This window comes from Mauremys reevesii, linkage group 20, assembly GCF_016161935.1.
Source record: "Mauremys reevesii isolate NIE-2019 linkage group 20, ASM1616193v1, whole genome shotgun sequence".
In the NCBI taxonomy this organism is placed as follows: domain Eukaryota; kingdom Metazoa; phylum Chordata; order Testudines; family Geoemydidae; genus Mauremys; species Mauremys reevesii.
The window spans coordinates 181,620-205,028 of NC_052642.1; the positions used below are offsets into that span (position 1 = coordinate 181,620).

The window sequence follows — 23,409 nt, forward strand, 5'->3', positions numbered from 1 at the left end:
AAGGTTTATGCGGCCTGGGCCCTTTTGCCACCGCAGTACCCCTGGGGTTTAAACTGGGATTGGGTCTTTTCCCAGCGCTCCAGTTTGGAGGGCTGCAATTCAGGCTCTCTTGGTTAAGAGCCCCCAGCTTGACCTTGGCCACCCTCTGACCAGGTGTCTGTCACCTGCAGCTCGGCATCAGCCCCTTGCATTTGACGCCACCACATCGGAGGAGAATGGTCAGTATAGACAGTAAAGTGCCACCCAAATAGATCCAGCTGCAGCTTTCTAAGGGCCTGCACCATGGCCAGGCCTTTCTTCTCTGAGGCCGCATAGTTCTGCTCCCGGGGCAGCAGTTTCTTGCTCAGGTACCTGATAGGGTGTCTCCCCCCCGCCCCCCCAGCATCGGCTTGCATCAGCACCGCGCCCAGCCCTGCGTCTGAGGTGTCGGTGACACAGCAAAAGGCTCGGCAAAGTCTGGGTTTGCCAGATTTACCAGGCCCTGGATTAGAGCCTCCTTCAGTATACAGAGAGCCCTCTGGCACTGCTCGGTCCAGAGCACCTCGTCTGGCTTCCCCCTCTCACATAGCTCAGGGATGGGGGCAGCTAAGGAGCTAAAGTGGGGTATAAACCTCCGGTAGTACCCCACCATCCCAATAAAGCTGGGGAATGGGCCAGTCTCTGATCATCTCCACCTTGCCCTTTTCGGCTTTTACCATCAGTCCTGCCTCCTGGAGGCAGCCCAGCACCCTCTTCACCTGGGACACGTGTTCCTCCCACGTCTGGCTAAAGACACAGATATCGTCAATATATGCCAGGGCCAAGTTCTCCATCCCCCTCAGTAACCGACCCACTTGGTACTGGGAGGTGGCCGACGCCCCCTTGAGATCAAAAGGCAGGACCAGGAACTCAAAGAGCCCCAAAGGGCTCACAGGCACCTGCCAGTCACCCTTGGTATGATCCGTGGTAGAAAGGTAATGAGCACCCCCTAGCTTGTCTAGAATCTCCCCAGGCCTAGGCATGGGGTGGGCATTGGACACCGTGATGGCTTTAAGCTTCCGATGGTCCCCACAGAACCAGATCATCTTGTCTTCCTTGGGGACCAGCCCCACGGGTGAGGCCCGTAGGCTGTTGAACTGCTGGATCCCATCTAAAGCCAGCAGGTCCTTGACCTCTCTCCAGGTTCTGGGCTGCTTTCCCAGTGACTCTGAGCGGGGAACACCTGATGGGGAGATTGGCTCCCACCTCAGGGAAGAGATCCCCAGGGGGTCTTCCCCCTTCTCCTCCCAATCCTCCCCTTCCAGGTCCAGGGGTCCCCTCACTCTCCTCCCATCCAGCAGCTCGAAAGGGAAGAACCCTGTGGATTCCTGGGGCACCACCAGCTGCCTCCCGATTCCCCCCAGTTCTACTTCCCCTTGGGGAGCCCATCCCCGGTACAGGGATCCCTTCTCCCGCAGGACTCTGTCCTTGCAACCTTCCCCAAGGGGGTTTGCAGCACTGTGGCCAGCAAGTCCCCTCAGCTTCTCCAAGGAGGGACCTTCCGCAGCTCGGTCTGGGATTCAGCAACTGGGGAAGGGAGTGGGACCTGCTCCCTCTCGCTGGCTAGGCCTGGGGTCACAGCCCCCCTGAGCCCTGTCCCTGGTAGCTCCCTCCCTGCTGTGTAATCACTTCTCAGCAGCATGTCTGGACCAGGCAAACCTGGTTGGCAGCCGACCTGCCCTGCCTGGGTGTGTCCCCCCACTCAACTGGGGTCTCAGCTCCCCCCGTGCTCAGCGCTGCCCTTGCTGTCCCCGTGGGGGCAGGCAGTGAGCTCTCTGCTCTGGTCACAGCATCAGAGCCAGCGTGAGCCCCCTCTCTGGTGTGCAGGGGGGTGGGGAGCATCTCTCCCTCCCAGGGGTCTGGTTGCAGACAGGCAGGTATCCTGAGCCCAGTAGCCCCTCCCCCCTGCCAGCCAGGTCATTTGCATTTTCAATGACCATTTTCATCTTAGCCAATTGGTTCCATTACAGGAGCGGGGCCTGGATCCTGTCCCAAAGAGACACAGTCACTCCCCCAAGACCTCACAGCCAATATCCTGGAGAACCAGCCAGCTAGACCCCTCCTGCATCTGCACAGGGATCCGGGCCATAGTCAGGGCGAGGGGCTTCACCCCGGGGACTTTCACCCAGGTCCCACAGCCCCTCAGCATCTGCGGCTGCACCACCCGGGGCCTGACAACAGTTCTCTCTGTCCCAGGGTCCTGCCACCCCAGGCAGGTCTCCCCATTCACCCCCACCTTCTGCTCCCACTGGGGGTCCGAGGGGCCTGAGCCCAGGAGACTCCACGCAGACATATAGGCCGGGGCCAGGAGTGGGAGCCTCTCCACCACCCCACCCATCTAGCTGACAGCGTCTATGGCCTGGGGACCCAGCAAGGGAGCTAGATATGGGGCTTTTCCACAGGGTTCCCCTGGTTCTATCACCCGCCTGCTTGAAGGCCATGTGCTGGGCATCCACATCCCCCCTCCTTAACCAGGGGCAGCAATTTAGTGTCAAGGTTCCCTGCGGAACCGGCAGCCCGGGGTCTATCCCCACTCACCCCTGGGCAGCCCCCTATGTCTCTCCGCTCCACCATCGCCAGTCCAGGCTGCTGCTGCTTCTCCTGCAGCTTTTCCTCGGGCTCTTGCTCTCTCTCACGGTCCTCTCGCTCTCTCGGGCTCTGCTCCAATTCCATCCGTCTCCGATCCCCTGATGGGGAACCCGAGCGTTGGGGACCAGACTCTCGTGGATGCCTGGCTGCTGCTCCAGCTGCTCCCAGATCCTCTTGTAGCCCCATCTGGGTCAGGAATCTGCTCCTCAGAGCAGTCCTCCCCCTCCATCATTCTCTATTGTTGGCGTTTCTGTAGCAAGCTGATTTTTACAGGGTGGAGTTGCTAGCCCCACGCCCAACCCTCCTCCTTTACCCTGACTTGGGACAGGCAGATGGCCCCAAAGGACCTCTCTGGTGGAGTTCTCCCCCTCCAGCTGCACGATTAACTGTGCCTTGGTGAACTTCCCAATGCGTCACCCTCTCTTTGTGCACAGGATCACAATGTCCTTCTTAAAGAGATGGTGATAGGCCATCACTTCACCGCTCCCAAGTTGCTCTGGACTCAGAGTCCCGTGTGCTCTCAGCTCCCTCATGGTTTCCAGGAAGAACCCCTGGTGTGCCAGCCCTTCTCGTGGTCACCACCTCTTTGCCAGGGTCGAGCTGCAGACTCCTCCGCCCATGGGACTGCTCCTGCAATCCCCAGGGGAACCCTGCTACTGCAAAAGTCCTTCTCCCTCCCAGGGTCGAGGGGCAGCTCCTCCACCCCGAGACTGCTCCCTGCAGCCCTCAGGGGGACCCCGTTACTCCAACAGTCCTTCTCGCTGGTCACACACTCCCAGAGGTTAACCACCCCCTGAAACCATCCCTCTTTGAGCCTTCAGCATGCCTGGTCCTCATTATCCCCCCTTTGTTTTACTGCTCCCCAGTCACTTACACGATTCACAGGGTGCAGTACATCCCACCTCTGCCACCAGTTGTCACGGAGTCCCCGGCGATGCTCTGGAACTGCTCCCCACAAAGCCAGTCAGGACTCTGGGGAGCCTCCTCTCCCTTGGAGCAGACTGTCTGCAGGGCAAGAAGCTCACACGGCTTCACCTTCTGGGTTTTTCCTTGGAGCATTTAGCATATGCCCCTTTGTGCGCTTTCCACAGTGAGTCCGCCCAGGTGGGGTCCTGGGGAAGCCACCGGGTCCTGCACCCCCACTTCGCAGTGAGACCTGACTCTCAGCCAGCCAGTAACACAGAGGTTTATTCGATGACAGGAACACGGGCTAAAACAGAGCTTGTAGGTACAGAGAACGGGATCCCTCAGCCAGGTACATTCTGGGACCCAGCGAGGCAGACAACCCCATCTGCCCTCATTTCCTATCCCCAGCCAGCTCCAAACTGAAACCCCCTCCAGCCCATCCTTTCTGGCCTTTGTCTCTTTCCCGGGCCAGGAGGTCACCTGATCTCTTTTTTCACCTTTAGCTATCCTCTTGCAAGGGGGGGAAGGGCCCTGGCCATTTGTTGCTAGGAGACAGATTGTCGGCCATTTATGCACACTGGAGACTTTTAATGCATAGGAGAAACTGAGGCACCCACACAGTATTCAGAGGACACATTAAGAACAGTCCCACTGCGTCACAGAGGGTGTTTGCAGTCAGGGAATAACAGTGATCCCTGCTGTTGTTGAAGACTCCAGTGACAGCCAGTAGACCAGGAGTAGCCTGGATTTATAAAGCTTGGGGGGGAAACTGATTCTTAATCTCCACCATTCATTGATTTGTCAGATTTGGATTTTATCCGTGTTCTCTTAGCATCTGTTTGCTAAAGACTTTACCACCCTACTTAGCTGTTTTATTGGGGCTGTTTCTATCAGTCCTTCAGAATATATAGTAGTGAGCTGTCATGCATGCGTGTGTGTGCGTGTGCGTGTGCGTGTGCACCTCTGCCCGCCACTGAAAGACTCAGAATTGCTGGTGTGTCACAGGCTCCATACTGCTGACAGAGAACAGAGATTTCCCTTCAGCTCAGTACTGAGGCAGTGACTACTGCACCAGTTTCTGATTCACATTTTTGAGGCTCTCTTCATGGTTGTGAGGGCTAGAAGCAACATGGGCAGGCGCCGGGGGGCACAGCCATATGTGACTACGAAGTGTATGTGCTTCAGAGCTGAGATCCTGGAACACGCTTCTGTGCTCAGCAGTGGATGAGGAGAGGAGACTGCAGTCAGGAGACAGCTTCTCCTCCGAAATTGCTTAAACTCTGTGCCCTGGGTCATCTGCCCCTCCGCCCAGGCACGCCCTGCCTCGCCCTGACCCCCTGTCGCGCGCCTCTCCCTCTCCCTGCCCCCTGCCTGGCAGGCTCCCTGCTTGCCCTGCAGCTGCTGCGGGTGCTCCCGTCAATTGCTGTCTGCTGCCTACCACTACGCAGGCAGCCCTTGCCTGCCCCCCTCCCCTGCCCCCAAACCTCCTGCCCCCCCCAAGCCCAGCCCCCCACCCCCAGCCCAGTCCCCCCCCCCCCCCCCCCCTAATCCTCCCCCCCATCACCCACCCCCCCACCCCCCCAACCCCCAGCCCCAGCCACCCCATCCTCCCCCCCCCCCCCCTAATCCCCAGCCTCCCACCACCCCCAGCACAGCAGCCCCATCCCCTCAGCCCCCCCCCCCCCAGCCCCAGCCCTGAGCACCCCCCCCCACATCACAGACCCCACCCCCCCACCCTCCCCAGCCCCAGCAGCTCCAGCCACCCCCCTCATCCCCCCATCCCCCCCCCCAGCCCCTCAGCCCCCCACAGCATGAACTGAAATCCCTGCACCCCCCCCCCCAGCCCCCCAGCCCCAGCGCCCCACATCCACATCATGAACCCCATCCCCCCAGCCCCCTCACCCCACACACCAAAACCTCTGCCTGCCCCCCTGAGCCCCCCCCTGCATCATGAACCCCTCATCTGCACTCCCCCCAACTCTCCTCCCCACTCCCACACACCCCTTCCCAACCCCAAACTCCATCCCAAAGCTTGCACTTCACCTCCTCCTGCACACCCACCCCTGCCCCAGCCCAGTTCCTGCACTCCTAATCCCCAGCCCAGGATCTGCCTGCGCCCCCCCCTCCCAGAGCCCAGAGTGGGGGGGGGAGGTGGGGGGCGGGGTTCTGGTGGGTTCCCCCTCTGTCACAGGGTTGTTACCAGGTGTGATTCATGAATGTGTTTAAAACACTTTGAGATCCACAGGTAAGAGATTCTAGAGAAATGAAAGGTATTGTTGTTATCAGCAGGATGGGGGTGAGTCAGAGCCAGCCAGAGCCCTTACAGAAAAGTCCTGTCACAGTCAGCGGGGAAGAAAGTGTTAGAGTGTGGTAGATATTTGACAGGTCTTTACAGAAACTACTCTAAATATCTGTAACACTGAACAGAAAATGTGATCATAGCCATAGATTTTGGAACCAGCCTGCAGAATTCTCCAGCCGTCTAGTCTGTTCATGAGTATAGGCTGGCCTGGCTCAATGCACCTACAGAAAGGCATTCATGTTCTTTAAACTCCATAGGATCCTTCTATACGGGTGTGGTTCAACCAGACTACCCTTACTGAAGGTGACATGGTAGCTGCTCCAAAAGCCCTGATGCCAGCCTATCCGTCTGACATCAGCTCGGGGCAGCTTGCCGACCCTTCACATAGTGAGAGGATGTGTTGTTACCTGCTCCTGAGACGGCCCCCAGACAGAAGCCAGTGTAGTATGAGGGAAGGGCAGGAACTTTGCCGAGTTTGGGATACATCATCTAGCAGCCAGCGGACCCAGGAGTGGGAGATTTTGGGGCCCTTACCAATTCTTTAGCCTCGCCACTCACCGCAGCACAGTTAATCTGAGCAGGAAAGAGAGGGAAGGTGGAGCAGGGATTGTGTGTGCTTGTGTCTTGCCCTGCACTGAGCTCTGGGACAGCACTGAACTCTTGTCAGTGCTGGGTTTTCCATGACATCACAGTCAGGATTCAGTTCACCCTCTCTCTCTCTCTCTCTCTCTCCACTGCAGATCTCACCGATGAAATGTACACTGACATCCTGTGGTGGCTGAGAGGTTGGTGTCTCACCTCATTTCGTACGGAATCTTAGATACAGGGTTTGCTCTGTTTTAATGGTTAGAGCTCAGAGATCTCTCCCTCCCTGGTTGTTGATTTCCCTTTCTCTAAGGCTCCCTTGCCCCACACGGTATCATCTCACCAAGAAATTGCAACCAGAATCCCAAGTTGCTATTTTTGTAGAACCTACACAAACACAGTGTTTTGCTTAAGCATAGCTAAACCCTGAATCACAGACTGAATTAAAGATGGATTTTAAGCTTTTGTGGCCTGTGATCTTTTTGGGGTTCTTCCCTGGGGCATCTTTCTCCATCTATGAGGCATCTGCAGCCAAGGGATGGAGGGTGTGATCAGGTGCTTCTAAAGCTGAAATTTCTACAACAAAAGCCAGCAAGTGAATTTTGGCTGGTGTCTAAACCCAGCAATACACCCCCAGTCTGCTGAGGTTTCAGACAATGGAGGATGGCTGCCCTGCTGTGACAGCAGATAGCTGTGGGGAAGATGCTTTCCCTTGGTTGTCTGTTTGATCCGTCAGCAGCTGCCTGGTTTTTTTTGGAGTGCATGTCGGTGAGTAGTGAAGTAACCTGTATTCGTTTCTCTCCTTCCCTCCTGCTTTGTTCTCCACCTGCTTCCAAATCCTCACACTCCTCCCTGCATGTGGCTCCTCTGCCAAACTCCCGTGTCACCAGACGAAGAGGTAAGAGATCCCTTGGCATGACACTTCTTTCCTGCTTGTAGCCCCTTGCCTGTCTGGCCCCACTTCTCCAGGGTCTCCCCTCGTTGAGAGATGAGAGCTGGGCAGGTGGGTTCCTGTACCCTCTCAGCTCTCTTGGACAGCACTGTTCCCATTTACCCACCCTGGCAAGGAGCAGGGCATCTGGGCAGGTGCTGTCAGCTCCATGGCTCAGGTCTCCAGCATACCCTGTCACCTCACAGCGCCCCCTGCTGGCCTCTGAGCAGCCCTGCACATAGCCCCTCACTGGAGTTTCCCTTCTTGGCACCCCAAATAAACACCACACAGGGTTTTTCTAGTCCCATCATAGCAGCCCTCCTTAGAGTCTGACACATTAAATGAAAGTTCAGAGGTCAACACAGAAATCTTCCCTCCAGCCCGGTACAGCCCAAGCTCCCGTGGTCTGGTCAGCATCCTTCCTGCCTTAGCAGGCTATTCCCAGCCCTTCCTAGCCAGAGCAACTCCCCTGGGCTCAGGGTCTTCCCTGCCAGAACCTCCCTCCCTCACTGCAGTCTCCTGAGCTTCCTCCCTGATGGCAGCCACCTTCTGCTCCTTGTGGGCAATGGCCTGGTTCCCCTCAGGTGGGCTCATTCTGTAAGCCGGGTTGGCTTGGCCCCAGGCTCTCCAGCACAAGCAAACTGCCCTGTCACACTCAGAGCGAGTGCCCTGCTTCGCCAGTGCTGCCACGTGTGCTCGCTGGCCTGGGCACCTGGAAGATGTACCCTGGGGTCTGGGCACTTTCTGGGCTTCGCTGAATTCACCTCTCTGACTGAGGAAGGGAAACCATTGCCCTGGATCCCCCACAATGGGGGGCTGTCACAGAGTCCCCAGGCGATGCTTTGGACCTGCTCCCCACAAAGCCAGCCAGGACTTTGGGGAGCCTCCTCTCCCTCGGAGCAGACTGTCTGCAGGGCAAGAAGCTCACACGGCTTCACCTCCTGGGTCTGACCTTGGAGCATTCAGCATCCTCTGCCCCTCTGTGCGCTTCCCAAAGTGAGTCCACCCAGGCGGGGTCCTGGGGAAGCCACAGGGTCCTGCACCCCCAATTTGCTTCACAGTCAGACGTGACTCTCAGCTAGCCAGTAAAACAGAGGTTTATTCGATGACAGGAACATGGTCTAAAACAGGGCTTGTAGGTACAGAGAACCGGACCCCTCAGACGGGTTCATTCTGGGGCCCAGCGAGGCAGACACCCACGTCTGCCCTCACTCCTCGTCCCCCACCAGCCCCAAACTGAAACCCCTCCAGCCCTGTCCTTTCTGGCCTTCCTCTCTTTCCGGGCCAGGAGGTCACCTGATCTCTTTGTCTCCAACACCTTCAGTTGGCACCTTTGCAGAGGAGAGGCCCAGGCCATCAGTTGCTAGGAGACAGAGTGTCAGGCATTTATGTGCACTGGCCCTTTGCTCTGCAGCAACCACACACCCTTATCCCACCACTTAGATACTTAAGAACTGCATAGGAAACTGAGGCACACACACAGTATTCAGAGAAAACATTAAGAACATTCCCAGTTCGTCACTGGGGCATGCACAGCACAGGGCCTGCAGGGCCCCTGCCAAGGCACTGGAAATGAGAGCGGGATGAATCTTTTCTGCCCGAGCTCAAAGGCGCACACAACTCGCCGGCTTTCAGGGTTTGTTACGTGCTGGAAACCCTGCATTGGCAGCCTGTTTCCTACCCTAGGTTGGGGGTGGGCAGGCGCTGAATCACCCTGACAACAGCAGGGAGTCTCCTCTGAAGGGCTGCCCTGGCCCGTGAAGGGTTCTGTGCTCTGGGCTATGCAGGCATCAGTCATCTGTGTAACAATGCATTGGCTCAGCAGATGCCACTGTTGAGTGCCAATAGCCCAGACGCTGGCTGGCTACAGCGGGTGTCAGTCGGGTGTGCGCCTCGCACAGGTGCAGCCAGTGATGAGCTGCCAAAATCTTAACAAACGGTTCCCTATAAAAAGTTCTGATTTAAGTGGGGGGGAGCAGGGGAGAGGCCGGGGCAGGAGGAGACATACTTGTGGGGCTGGGGGCCCCTGCAGGGCCTGGGGCAAATTGCCCCACTTGCCCCCCCGGCAGCCCTAGAGCTTGCAGCCCCCTCCCCCCTTACCTTGCCGGCAGCTCAAAGCAGCAGGATGATTCCGGAGCTCAGCTGAGCTGCCCAGCTGATGCCAGTGGCTGGCCATGCTGCAGCTGGGGGGAAGTGGGGGAAGGGCCGGGGGAGCTTCAGCCTCCCCAGCTGGGAATCCTGGGAGTCAGCATCCTTCCTGCCTTAGCAGGCTATTCCCAGCCCTTCCTAGCCAGAGCAACTCCCCTGGGCTCAGGGTCTTCCCTGCCAGAACCTCCCTCCCTCACTGCAGTCTCCTGAGCTTCCTCCCTGATGGCAGCCACCTTCTGCTCCTTGTGGGCAATGGCCTGGTTCCCCTCAGGTGGGCTCATTCTGTAAGCCGGGTTGGCTTGGCCCCAGGCTCTCCAGCACAAGCAAACTGCCCTGTCACACTCAGAGCGAGTGCCCTGCTTCGCCAGTGCTGCCACGTGTGCTCGCTGGCCTGGGCACCTGGAAGATGTACCCTGGGGTCTGGGCACTTTCTGGGCTTCGCTGAATTCACCTCTCTGACTGAGGAAGGGAAACCATTGCCCTGGATCCCCCACAATGGGGGGCTGTCACAGAGTCCCCAGGCGATGCTTTGGACCTGCTCCCACAAAGCCAGCCAGGACTTTGGGAGCCTCCTGGCCCTCGGAGCAGACTGTCTGCAGGGCAAGAAGCTCACACGGCTTCACCTCCTGGGTCTGACCTTGGAGCATTCAGCATCCTCTGCCCCTCTGTGCGCTTCCCAAAGTGAGTCCACCCAGGCGGGGTCCTGGGGAAGCCACAGGGTCCTGCACCCCCAATTTGCTTCACAGTCAGACGTGACTCTCAGCTAGCCAGTAAAACAGAGGTTTATTCGATGACAGGAACATGGTCTAAAACAGGGCTTGTAGGTACAGAGAACCGGACCCCTCAGACGGGTTCATTCTGGGGCCCAGCGAGGCAGACACCCACGTCTGCCCTCACTCCTCGTCCCCCACCAGCCCCAAACTGAAACCCCTCCAGCCCTGTCCTTTCTGGCCTTCCTCTCTTTCCGGGCCAGGAGGTCACCTGATCTCTTTGTCTCCAACACCTTCAGTTGGCACCTTTGCAGAGGAGAGGCCCAGGCCATCAGTTGCTAGGAGACAGAGTGTCAGGCATTTATGTGCACTGGCCCTTTGCTCTGCAGCAACCACACACCCTTATCCCACCACTTAGATACTTAAGAACTGCATAGGGGAAACTGAGGCACCCACACAGTATTCAGAGAAAACATTAAGAACATTCCCAGTTCGTCACTGGGGCATGCACAGCACAGGGCCTGCAGGGCCCCTGTCAAGGCACTGGAAATGAGAGCGGGATGAATCTTTTCTGCCCGAGCTCAAAGGCGCACACAACTCGCCGGCTTTCAGGGTTTGTTACGTGCTGGAAACCCTGCATTGGCAGCCTGTTTCCTACCCTAGGTTGGGGGTGGGCAGGCGCTGAATCACCCTGACAACAGCAGGGAGTCTCCTCTGAAGGGCTGCCCTGGCCCGTGAAGGGTTCTGTGCTCTGGGCTATGCAGGCATCAGTCATCTGTGTAACAATGCATTGGCTCAGCAGATGCCACTGTTGAGTGCCAATAGCCCAGACGCTGGCTGGCTACAGCGGGTGTCAGTCGGGTGTGCGCCTCGCACAGGTGCAGCCAGTGATGAGCTGCCAAAATCTTAACAACCGGTTCCCTATAAAAAGTTCTGATTTAAGTGGGGGGGAGCAGGGGAGAGGCCGGGGCAGGAGGAGACATACTTGTGGGGCTGGGGGCCCCTGCAGGGCCTGGGGCAAATTGCCCCACTTGCCCCCCCGGCAGCCCTAGAGCTTGCAGCCCCCTCCCCCCTTACCTTGCCGGCAGCTCAAAGCAGCAGGATGATTCCGGAGCTCAGCTGAGCTGCCCAGCTGATGCCAGTGGCTGGCCATGCTGCAGCTGGGGGGAAGTGGGGGAAGGGCCGGGGGAGCTTCAGCCTCCCCAGCTGGGAATCCTGGGAGCAACAGGATGGTCCAGCCCACGGACCGGAGTTCTTTGCCCACCCCCTGGCCCTTTAACAACCGGTTCTCCACGGAGGTCTAATTTTAGCAACCGGTTCTTGGGAACCGGCTCCAGCTCACCACTAGGTGCAGCTAAGCACGGGGTTGCTCACTGGGGCAGAGGATCCTAGGGGCTGGAAGGACTGCATAAGGGGAGGGGCTTCTGTGGGGGAGAGCAGCTGCCCAGGAGGGTGTGTTGTGTGATGTGCATGGCGGGGGTTACACAACCTGGTAGAGCTGGGCTGGGATTGCATGGGAACGAGAGGACACTGCTGCATGTGGCCAAGACGGGGAGGGGAGCCCATTGCCTGGCAGCACGAGGCCTTCCACACAGTGTGGGAATGTGATCTGCTGCTGCCCCAAAGCCCCTGGGCAGCAAGAGCGGTTCCAGGTCTAATGGTGAGTGGGAACATCAGCCACTCTGGAAAGTGGCCAGCACAAGTGCAGCACAGCCTTTGTGTTCTGAGGCTGAGCCTCGGGCAGGTTTGCCATTCGGCAAGATTTGCCAAATAGTTTGGGCAGATAATCTCCAGCCCAATGGGTGCTGGCTGTTCGTGTTGGGTGGTTGGGCACCTCAGTCACTTGGTTTGTTTCTGCTCCCTGTTTGGGTGAACAAAACATTTTCAACAGGAGAACACCGAACAGTGCACTTTCTGGTGCAGATTTCCCTACGAACGATGTGTGCGAAAATCTGTGACAGTTCCAGTGTTCACAAGCTTTTTTAGTAATCACTGGGGTTGTCCAAATGCTCAGGAATAACAAATAATGATGCCACTTGGCTCCTCATTGTTATTCACAAAACTTTCCACTAATTTGCTTTTTAATTATTTGCTCTTTCTAAGATCTGCCCTGAGGGCCAATGCTGGGACACTTTTGTTACAGAGGATTTTTAAAGGAGCGCATAGATACCGTTTGCAAAGCTGTCATCCTTGGAGCTGGATATAATTTGCAACAGGGCTTCATGCCCTCCTGTCACTAACTGCATGGAGAGCTGGGGATAGAACAGGTGCCCACATCTCAGAATGCACCATCACCATTGGTACTAGTTGACCCTGGTCACCGGTCTCAGTAGAGACAGTAGTTAATGGGTCACTGTTCTCTCATCTCACTGGATGTGGGGCTGCCCAGGAGGGTTCAGGACTGGGGCAGGCTGGTGGGGCAGCATGGAGGAACCTTGCTCAGCCTTTGCATAGAGGGCTTAGATGCTAAGGCTGCCAGCTGGCATGTTTCACCAGCACTCCCCTTGCACAGAGTGAGGGGAGAACCCAGCTGTCTGGTTATCACATGTGCAGAGAAACACAAACACGCACACTCTCACACTGGCTCAGGAACATCGATAGCTAGTCAGCAAAAACAGACAGTGAATGTTAGCTCATTCTGCAGGGAACCGATCCTGGGAGAAGGGGCTCAGGGGGAATTCAGGGAGTTTAAGCACAGGCTTTGCTGTGAGGCCTTGTAAGCGGGCACAGACTCATCCCTGCGGCGCCTCCTGCTGGTTGTCTCCAGTAATTAGCTCTCCAGCTGTTGGAGCGCCCTCTGCAGGCCGGTGTCCTGCTACCGCTTGGCCCCCCATGTCCCTCCCAGACCTGGTGCCCTGTTGTCTGGGGTGCTGCCCCCTGGCAGTAACTCCTCACAGCTCTGGGTCTCCCCCTCCCAGGGGAACCCCTACCCACTATCCCCACTTCACCTCAGTCTTGGCTACTGCCCACTCTCCATCTAGCGCCCGTTCACTGGGGCAGCCACTCATCACAGGGAAAGGGGTTCGGACCTGCTGCCTCTGGCTACCTATGGGCTGCACCTGCAAGCCCATACCTGATAGGCCTTACCAGGCCTGCAACCTGGGGCTTTCCTAGGCCAGAGCTCCCCAGCTCCCCTGGCCTTTCCCCAGCCCTGCTCTACTCCAGATACCTGATTAACCTCCCTGCAGCCAGGCCCTTCTCTCTCTGAACACAGAGTCAGGCTCTCTGTTTGAGCGCCTGACTCAAGCCTTTATAGGGTCAGCTGGGCCCTGATTGGGGCATGGCCCCAGCTGAGCCTGCTTCCTCCCAGCAGCCCAGGCGTCTTGCCCTTCCACAGCCCTCCTCCAGGGCTGTTTTAAACCCCTCAGGACAGGAGCGGGGAACCACCCCTCTACAGGCCTGCATATGCGGTTTACCCCTGTCCCAGACACCTGCCCCTTCTGCGGCGTGAGGAAGACCCTGGTGAACATTTATTTAGAGTGCGCCAGGCTGCAACCCCTATACCGGCTCCTCACCAATATCGTATTGCGTTTCTGGCTGCACTTTTCCCCTCACCTCCTTCTCCATGCACTCCCTATCCGTGGCCCCACAAAGTCACGGGACCTCCTGGTCAACCTCCTCCTCGCCCTGGCTAAGATGGCCATCTACGTGACCAGGGAGAGGTGGTTGGCCAATGGAGACTCCTGCGACTGTGGGGCTTGTTTCCAGTCCTTAGTCTGTTCACGTCTCTAGGCGGAGTTCCTCTGGGTGGCGTCCACTGGCTTCCTTGACGCCTTCGAGGAGCAGTGGGCGCTGTCCGGGGTTCTCTGCTCGGTGTCCCCGTCAGGCTCCCTTCTTATGACCCTTTTACCGCACTCCTGTCCCTGTTCTTTTATTAGTTGTCCCCCGACATTAGTGGGTTTCTGAGGTCCTGTAGATCCTCCCCTTAGGCTGGGGGGGATCCGTTAGCATGGGGCGGGCTTCCACCCGCCCCCTTCCCGGAACCCAATAGGATACAGGCCTGCATACGAACCCTGGCTGTCAGCACACTTAGAATGAGTTAGTGAATGTGACTGTCACCATCTGGCTGCCTTCATCGTATTTCCACCTTTAATCGGAGATGTGCTTCCCCTCTACAGGGTGCGCTACAGGGTGCGCTGTCGCACACTGCAGGACGCGCTGTCACGCTACAGAGCGCACTGTCATACACTACAGGCACACTACAGGGCATGCTGTCACAAACTACAAGGCACACTGTCATGCACTACAGGGTGCGCTGTCACACTACAGGGTGCGCTGTCACACACTACAGGCACACTACAGGGCGCGCTGTCGCACACTACAGGTCGCGCTGTCGCACACTACAGGGCGCGCTGTCGCACACTGCAGGGCGCGCTGTCACACTACAGGGTGCACTGTCACACACTGCAGGGCGTGCTGTCACACCACAGGGCATGCTACATGGGGCGCTGTCACACTACAGGGTGCACTGTCACACACTACAGGGCGTGCTGTCACACTACAGGTCGCGCTGTCGCACACTGCAGGGCGCGCTGTCGCACACTGCAGGCACACTACAGGGCATGCTGTCACAAACTACAAGGCACACTGTCATGCACTACATGGGGCGCTGTCACACTACAGGGTGCACTGTCACACACTGCAGGGCGTGCTGTCACACCACAGGGCATGCTACATGGGGCGCTGTCACACACTGCAAGGCGCACTGTCATGCACTACAGGGTGCAATGCAGGACGCGCTGTCTACTATCACGCTGGCACACACTCCCGGGCCTGCTGTCTGTCCTGCCATCCTCATGACCCCTCCTCATTCTTCTCTCTGCTGAGTGTTGCCAGTAAACATGTGGCTCTGGGCCTGGTTCTGCTCTGCCTGAGGCCAGTTGGAAAATGGACTCAATGAGACCTAATTAAGGTCTTTTCCATCTAGTTATCTCTGAACATTCCTTAGCCTGCATCTTGGAGGGTCCCGTGTTTGTCAGTCTCCAGCTGGCTTTGGGGCTCCCGAGAGACAGAGCTCAGGGAGTGGGATGAGATTTGGGCCGTGTGGATGGGCTGGAATGGGCAGAGTGCCCTGTGATACCTCAAGAGCCTGCTCCCAGGGGCCCTCCAGGAAGCTGAGTGCAAGAACCAAGCATCAGCTCCCTCGCTGGCTACATGATGCTGTCCCATCTCTGCTGGGGATGAGGCCCTTTCTCTGTAGCTCGCCCTACAAAGGAGTGTGGCAGCATGGCCAGGGGAGTGACCGTCTAGGCTGCAGCCCCACCCAGGCTGTGTCCTCAAGTGGTTCGCAGCTGCTGTCTGGGCTGCAGCCCTAGGAGCTCCACCCCAGTGCTGGTGCCCTAGGCAGTAAGGTCCCTTTAAGGATGTAAACTCCTCTGAGGGCAGGGCAGCACTGGGGTGAGGCTTGGCCTGCTCACCTGGGGCGGGACGGGTGAGCACTGGACATACGGATCTGGAGGGGTGGGGAGGGCACGTGGCTCAGGCTCCTGGTGCTGGGAGATGGGCTGGGCTAGTCTGGAAATTATAAAATGGCTCCCCAGGTGTAACTGGATTCCTGTGAACGTCAGATGCTCAGGTGGAGCTTTGTCTGGGGGGGTTGGAATTCCCGGGTTGGGAGGGGGTGCGTGGAGCGACGGGCTCCAGGCACCCAGGCAAGGGAAGAGCCTGCTGGTTTGTACAAATACTAGTGTGACTTCTCTGCTCACCCCGAAGGGCCCACCCCCCGCCCAAAGGCAAAGCACGCAGACCTCGCAGCCGCCCAGGTGTGACATCAGCACTGCCAGCACATGGCACGGGGCCAGCTGTGAAACACCTGTCGCCTGTCATGCCATAAGGACTAGAGGGGCGGGGCTTATCAAACCTGAGTCTCAGGATCTCTTCTCAAGGTGTGGATTAAATAAACCACTTTAAAAAACCAAGGAAACTAGACAAGAAACGTTATCCCATGCAGCCACGTAAGGAACTGTGCACACGGCTCATCAGGTGTTACACCCTGAACCTCCAGAGAGCTCAACCACTGGGTCTCCAGGAGAAATTGTTCTTCCCTGTGTGGACCAGCCACTAGTGGGGGATGTGACACACCCCTTTCCAGTGCGTTACATAAGACAGCAGTAGAATATTGGAGCTCAGGAATCCTGGATTCCATCCTCAGGTCTGGCTGGGGAGTGGTGTAGAGTGGTTAGACGTAGTCTAGCTGAAGCACATAAATCTGGCACTGCCAAGCTACTATAAGGCAGCGCACATGAGCATATGAGACTAGAGTAGGCCGTATCAGTGACCTGGCTTCTCTTCTCAATTCTGCCTGCAGTGACTTTGAGCCAAGTCTCCATTCACTTCTTTGTAAGATGGTGATTGCTGTGACTGACTTGGAAGGCTGGGATCTGAGGTGCACAGAAATATAACCAGCTGTCAGTAGAGGTGGGAGTAAAGTGCCTGGCTTCCTGGCTGGCAGGAATATCCAATGGCCTTTGCCCAGGCATTTGGGTGGGCTTTGTCGCTCTGCCATGGCTGGGGAACAGGCAGCCGGCATTAGTTCCTGCATGGAATAGTTCACAAAGTCCCGTGCACTGGAGAGCTCTGAATACAGACCCAGAGCTTGTCCATCAAGTCATTGCTGAGTGTGTTTGGAGTGGACATCAACACCAATCTGCAAATAGCCTCTCCGCTAAACCTCAGTCCTGCGACCTAGGAACGTCCTCTGGGAGGAGCCGGTGTGGTGGGGGCGGCATGTGGAAAGGGGCACGTGGCAGAGCACATGGGGAGCAGGATGGAGGAGGAAGCACCGGCAAGGTGCAGTCTCAGCTACAGTCTCGGCCAAGGGCCCAGAAGTCCTGGCTCCCCTGGAGGAAACCTTTCCTCCTCCGTGCACCTCGCCCCTGTGGCTTCCTCTCAGACACGTTGGTTCTCATGGTCTAACACTCACAGTGAGCCATTGACTCAACGCAGCCACTGATGTGGGTGCTTGGGTTCCAGGGCGTTTGAGCGAAAGCAGTGGGCACTTTTGACTATCTTGGCCTTGGCGATTCGTTAGGACCCTGTGGGCTAAGGAAACAGACGTGTTTGGTGTTTTAAACACGTCCTGTGTCCACATGGAAACATTGACAACTGATTCTGAACCACAGGAGAGTGTTGGTGGCCCCCGCTGGTGGGTGTGGGCGTGAGGAGGCGCTTAGCATCAGATGCGGTGCTGCAGAACACGCTGCGACCCTGGGCAGCGTGACCAGTGTTTGAGTTGTCCAGACCTTGGTGTGCCACAATCTCCGGTGGCAGAGTCTGCTCTGGGCATTACAGAGCGAGACAATGGCCGCCTGGAATGCAGCAATCTATGCAGGACCCTGCTGCACACAGGCAGGCGCGGGGTTAATCGTCCCTTGCACTCCGGATAGGACATTCTGGGCTGGGTTCTTTCCATCTTGTTTTGGTTTGCAGAATAAAAGCCTTGGAGCAGCATGGCCTCTTCCCAAAATAACTCAGCCTCCAAAGATAATTATAGCTCTCTAGCCCATTAGCTGCTGGCTGAAGCGCCGCTTCCCAGGACACGGCATGAGAATTCTCCCTGCCGTGTCCTCACTAACCCCTTAGCCATGGGCCAGGCCCAGGCATGGGGGAGCTCGGTCACTGCACCCCAGCTGGAGAAGGGAAGGTCCGTTCATCAGCAAGTCTGCTAAAAACTCTGTCAGTCTCTGCCCATCTTTCTCTGCATCCTGCCACCACAATGCCCCTCACCTCGGGAGAGCCACAGAGCATGCCCCGTGCCTGCCCTTGGCTCTGAGTGGCAGGCAGCACTCTCTCTGGTTCTTATTTGCTAGGGAGGGACTCTGCAGAGGAAATGCCAGCTGGATATAGCAGCATCTGCCTAATGGGTCAGGCCACTGGGCTTCCCCCAGCCATTGGAGCAACCACTTCTGCCTCTACTAGGAAGGCTGAACTGATCAGTCAGGTCCCATCCACGACACCCCAGCAGGCAGGAGCCTCTGCCCACACCTTCTGCATGTGGGGTGGTGCTTCCCAGGGCCCCGCCATCCTGCGGCTGAGAGAGCAGGCACAAGGATCTGTTCCTCTGCAATGGGCCTGGCCAAAGGAAAGTACATTCCTGCAGCCCCCTGAGGCCCAGGCCAGCACGCTCTAGGGTCAGCAGTCCCGTCTTCTCACAGAGCCCCAGGGAGGCGCTGGGAACCGTGACTTGGACAGTCTCACTGAGCTACTCTCCTCCAGGGAGCGGACAGACAGGCTGCATTCCCGGGAAGCTGTGACGGAAGGAAACCAATCCGGGCTTCTGGTGGGGCTCTCGGGGGGCTCACCAGCAGGAAGTGCTTCCCCCAGAACAGCTCTGGCTGGGGACCTGGGGGAGAAGGAACAGTTGTTTCTGCTCCTTCCTTGCCCAAGGGAACCATTCAGTGTGATTGCAAGTTCCCAGCCCATCTCCCCCTCCAATGCCCAGAATTAGCGTGTAGCCTTCCTGAACGCTCAAATGCTCCAAGCAGTGCAGGCGCCCAGCAGTGTCTGCCTGACGCCTGCATCTGAGGATCTTTCATAATATATTTTCCTTTTATCCTAAAATACTTTTAAACCTGGGAATGACCACATCTGCCACTGAAGTGCAGCCACCTCCGGGGTGAAATACAGCTGCTGTTTAACAGCAAAAGGCTGCAGGGCAGCGTGTGAACCTGCGGGGATTAGTCAGGATGTAATTACTCTGCTTGGAATTGACCGGATGATAGAGTCAGTGCCTGCCTCTTGGGGATCTTTCATACTTAGAAGCCGTCTCAGAAGAAAGCTGGCACCTGCAGCAGCATGGCACCCCTACCACTACACTGAGCATCACTTTGTTTACAACTCAGGGGAGAAGCAAGTCTCCGATCCACACATGGCCCCAGCCCAGTCCCGCTTAGCTTCTTGCATAGGCCAAGGCAGAGTGACTGCAGAAACCTGCTCCTGGTTGGAAGCATCTCCCTCCCTTCTGTCTCACCCTCCTACACTGGGCCTTTGATCCCCTTGGGATTTTAATGCCTTATTTAAAGGCCATGCAGCAGCTCCACTGCCGCATCTCACCTCTCTTACCCCGAGCAGCTGCATCCAGCCATGACCTGCCTCAGACCTTGCACTTTACACAGGGCCCCGACAGGCTGGCTTATTGTTGGTTGCTTGGTGCTTCTGCATGTGAATTTGTGGCCCCATCTCTGTCCCCCGCTGAGCCGAGGCTGCTAAGCTCATCTCAGGAGCAGATTTCCCTCTCCTCCCAAGGGGCGTGTGAACATTAATCCAGCACTGCAGCCAGGGCTGGCTCCAGGCACCGGCGAAGGAAGCAGGTGCCTGGGGCGGCCAATAGAACGGGGCTGCACTCCGTCCAGTATCGGCGGCACATCCGGGTCTTCGGCAGCGCTTTGGTGGCTGATCAAGCGCTCCGCGTTAGTCCTCGGCGGCAATTTGGCGGCGGGTCCATCACTCCGTCTCTTCTTCTTTGGCAGCACTTCAGCGGAAGCTCAATCAGGGTTTTTTGTTTGTTTGTTTGTTTTTTCGCCGCTTGGGGTGGCAAAAAAGCTGAAGCCGGCCCTGACTGCAGCGTTGCCGGCCCCTGAAGGGCACAGGGAGATGCAGATGATCTCCTGAAGAGTTTAAGAGGGTAATCCTCAGTAATGCCGAGTCTTGGAGGAAAGCATTCGCTGGGGGGATTAGAGATTTAGACATCTATAGTCTCCTCCCTCTCCCAGCCTCTCCTAACCCCAGAGCCTGCATACGTGTGAGCTCTGCCTCTGCAGCCTGTGTGCGTGCATGAGATCCAGGCAAGGGACTGGCTTCATCTCATCATACTTTGTTAGTGAGCTTCTCTGCATGAAGGGCAAGAGCCGTCTGTGTCTTGAGAACTCCCACTGGAAGGATACAGTCAGAGCCTTGAGTTCAAGAATACGATTGCCCCAGGGCCCAGCAGGGTGGGGCTGGCAGCACAGAGAGTGGAATGAAGTTTATCCCTCACCCTAGAGGGGCATACAGAGATCTCAGACTCCAACGCTGCAGACGGGGAGGCCCTGCCTATGCCATAGCCTCAGCTGGGGCAGAAGCTGGGCAAATATCAATGCAAATGTCCTCTCCAAGCAAATCTGCCTGTTTCCAGTGAGTGTAAGTGCCCCTGAACTACAGCCATTTTCTTAAATGTTTCTGTTTTCTGATCAAATGGTGTCAAGGCTGAATCCCCACTCTGGCACTTCGAGTGCAGAAGGTGGGGGCCCACAAGGATTTTAGAAATTAATACTGGCCACTCCAGGCTTGTACTAAACTCCCAAGGTTACAGCTTTTCTCTGACCTTGGCTTGGTAAACGCTGCCACCACCCAAATGCAAAAAAAAACCCTTGGACCCAGGAAGGAGCACTTGGGAATTCCTCCCTGTGGGGTACCCTCAAGCCCTTTCACCCCACTCTGGGGAAGAGCTGAGAAAGAAAACAAAGGAAATTAGCTGTTATCACCAGTTAATTAAACAACATGCACAAACCTCTTAGGACAGCAAAAATCCAATCCTGTTCTTAAAAAAAGGTAAATTTTATTAAAAACAAAAAGGAAGAAAATACATCTGGAATTTAAGGCTTTTGCTAGATTTTAAAAGAGCAATTCCAAAAATTAAGCACCCAAAATAGCTTTCTTGGGGGTTCAGCTTAAAGGTTACAAGCAAACAAAAGCATCTGGGGTTAGCACAGAGGAGATCAGCAAGCCAAAATAACGAAATAAACCTGATTGTGTCTATCTAAACATTCCATCCCAATGATTCCGTCTAGGTATGGAAGATAATTTTTCATACCTGGTTCAAACGTTACACAGCATTCCTGCTTATAGCATTGCTGCTCCGTGTCCCTGCAGCCCAGAGAGAACAACAGACAAAGGGAAAGTTTCTTTCCCAATTTTAAAAAGTTCTACCTTTCCACTGGCTCTTTAGGTCAGGTGCCCACTTCCTTTACCTGGGGGACTTTTTAACCATTTACAGGTAAAGCAAGCAGAGAACAGCCACCAAGAGGGATTTTGCAGCTAACTGGCTGGCTGGGTGTCCATAAAAGGGAGCTCTTTCTCCACCCCCACCCCCCGCATTTCATCACAAATGGGATGCACAAGATTTGGTCTGTGTGGATGGTTGCAAAGAAAGACAGAAAGAATAATGCCCTGAATTAGCCACACAGGCTAGAGGAGCGAGCGTGGAAGTCAGAACTCTGTGCCCCCCTCTGCCCTGGCCCTGAGACCACTGGGCACATAGCTAGCACTTGGCAAATGCTAGGAAGTAGAGAAATATCATTATCTCCATTTTACAGAGGGGAAACTGAAGCTCAAAGAGGCTATGTGCTTTGACCAAGGCCACTCAGCCAGTCTGTCACACACACTAGACTTTAAGGCCAGGAGGGACCATCGTGATCATCTAGTCTGACCTCCTGCACATTGCGGGCCACAGAACCTCACCCACCCACTCCTGTGATAGACCACGGACCTCTGGCTGTGTTACTGAAGTTCTCAAATCATGGTTTAAAGACTTCAAGTTACAGAGAATCCACCATTTACACTAATTTAAACCTGCAAGTGACCCGTGCCCATGCTGCAGAGGAAGGTGAAAAATCTCCAGGGTCTCTGCCAATCTGACCTGGGGGAAAATTCCTTCCTGAACCCCAAATACAGTAACCAGTTAGCCCTGAGCATGTGGGCAAGACCCAGAAGGAGGATACCTGGAAAAGAATTCTCTAGTAACCCAGAGCCCTCCCTAACTAGCATCCCATCGCTGGCCACTGGGGATATTTGCTACTGACGGTCGCCAATGGGCCACATGCCATTGTAGGCAGTCCTATCATACCATCCCCTCCATAAACTTACCAAGCTCAGGCTTGAAGGCAGTTCGGTTTTTTGTCTCCACTGCTCCTCCTGAAAGGCTGTTCCAGAGCTTCACTCCTCTGATGGGTAGAAACCTTCACCTCATTTCGAGCCGTTACCAGAACAAGCCCATTCTTCATCCACTCCTCTACCATGCAGTTAGCTCCACCTTTCACTTATGGCAAATAGCATTGTCCTCATTTTATGGATGGGGAAACCGGGGAACAGAAGGGCTACATTACACTGTGGGCTAGCGCAGTGTTTCTCAATGACCAGTCCATGGCCCAGCACCGGTCCCTGAGATCTCCCTGACAGTTTAGGAAGGCAGCAAGCTGGTCCCTGGTATCAAAAAGGTGGAGAAACACTGGTTCTTGTGGACATAGCTATGGTCTACTCCTCCCCAACACCCAAAAGGTCCAACTAGAGAAGAGGCAGCTTTCTGAGCAAAGCTCCAGCACTGCATCCTGGAGCAGAGTTTGTGCTCCTGAAGGGAGGTATTAACAATTCCCACTCACCAGGCACTCGGAAGCTCGGTGCTGGATTCTGTCACTCTCTCAGCATCTCCATTGATGAAATTGCATTAAACTCAACCAGAGATGGCCGTATGTTTTCTCTCCTCACACTCCAGCTCTACTACCTTGGCGAAATCAGTCCAGAGCCAACTGATTGTTGGTGGAATGGACAGAAACTTCCTGAGTGTTAGAAACACTCGACTCTCTGACTGAGCACAGGAGTGGTTCTGCTGGCCCCGTCTTGGCAGATATGACACTTGTGCTTCTACCACTTCCCTGGCACAGGAATGTAAAAACGCCCCTGCTTCAGTGAGTCAGACTGGGAGCAAGCGACAGCCACCATCATTCCTGTCTCTCCTGCCATTTCGTGTCCCACCTGCCATCTGCACAGCAGTAACCCGCAGGGGGCAATGCCCACGAAGGGACTGTCCAAGTGCCAAGTCTCCAGTCCCACACCACAGCTCAGAGCCAGAGCACACCAGCCTCTGTGGGGCAGCCCCAGAGCTGCCCTAGAACTCATGAAATCCTGAGTTCACATAAGTGAGCATTGCAATAACTCAGGGCATTTAACCTGGGCAACTCCAAAGCCAAATCTGAAGAGAGATCAGCCATGTAGGGCTCGAAGTCAGGAGCACAGGGGTGGGCGCTCCTAGAATCCCTGAGCTCTTTCCATGTGAGGACTAATGGACGAGGTCAACACAGTCACAGCACTGTCTCTGGGGTGGGACCAGCTGCACAGAACACAACTGCAACTGCTTCCTATCCCACCCTTTATGGGGCATGATTTCTTGGCTGGATGCAAGCAGGTCAGCACTGGCCCAGCTGAATCATCCAGCCAGATTTCCATGACGCAGGGTCAGGCAAAGTGCG

At 56.1% G+C, this 23,409-nt stretch overlaps 1 protein-coding gene across 4 annotated transcripts in view; it reads left to right on the forward strand.

Annotated features, from left to right (window-relative positions):
- The window catches only part of SEPTIN4 (septin 4), a 95,860-nt gene that overhangs the window by 12,684 nt on the left and 59,767 nt on the right, over positions 1–23,409 (forward strand). For all 4 annotated transcript variants that reach the window (XM_039508292.1, XM_039508293.1, XM_039508294.1 and 1 more), the window contains exons 3-4: positions 6,556–6,600; positions 7,291–7,298. In XM_039508292.1, coding sequence (XP_039364226.1) covers positions 6,556–6,600; positions 7,291–7,298 — 53 coding nt within the window. The remainder of the gene's footprint in view (positions 1–6,555; positions 6,601–7,290; positions 7,299–23,409) is intronic.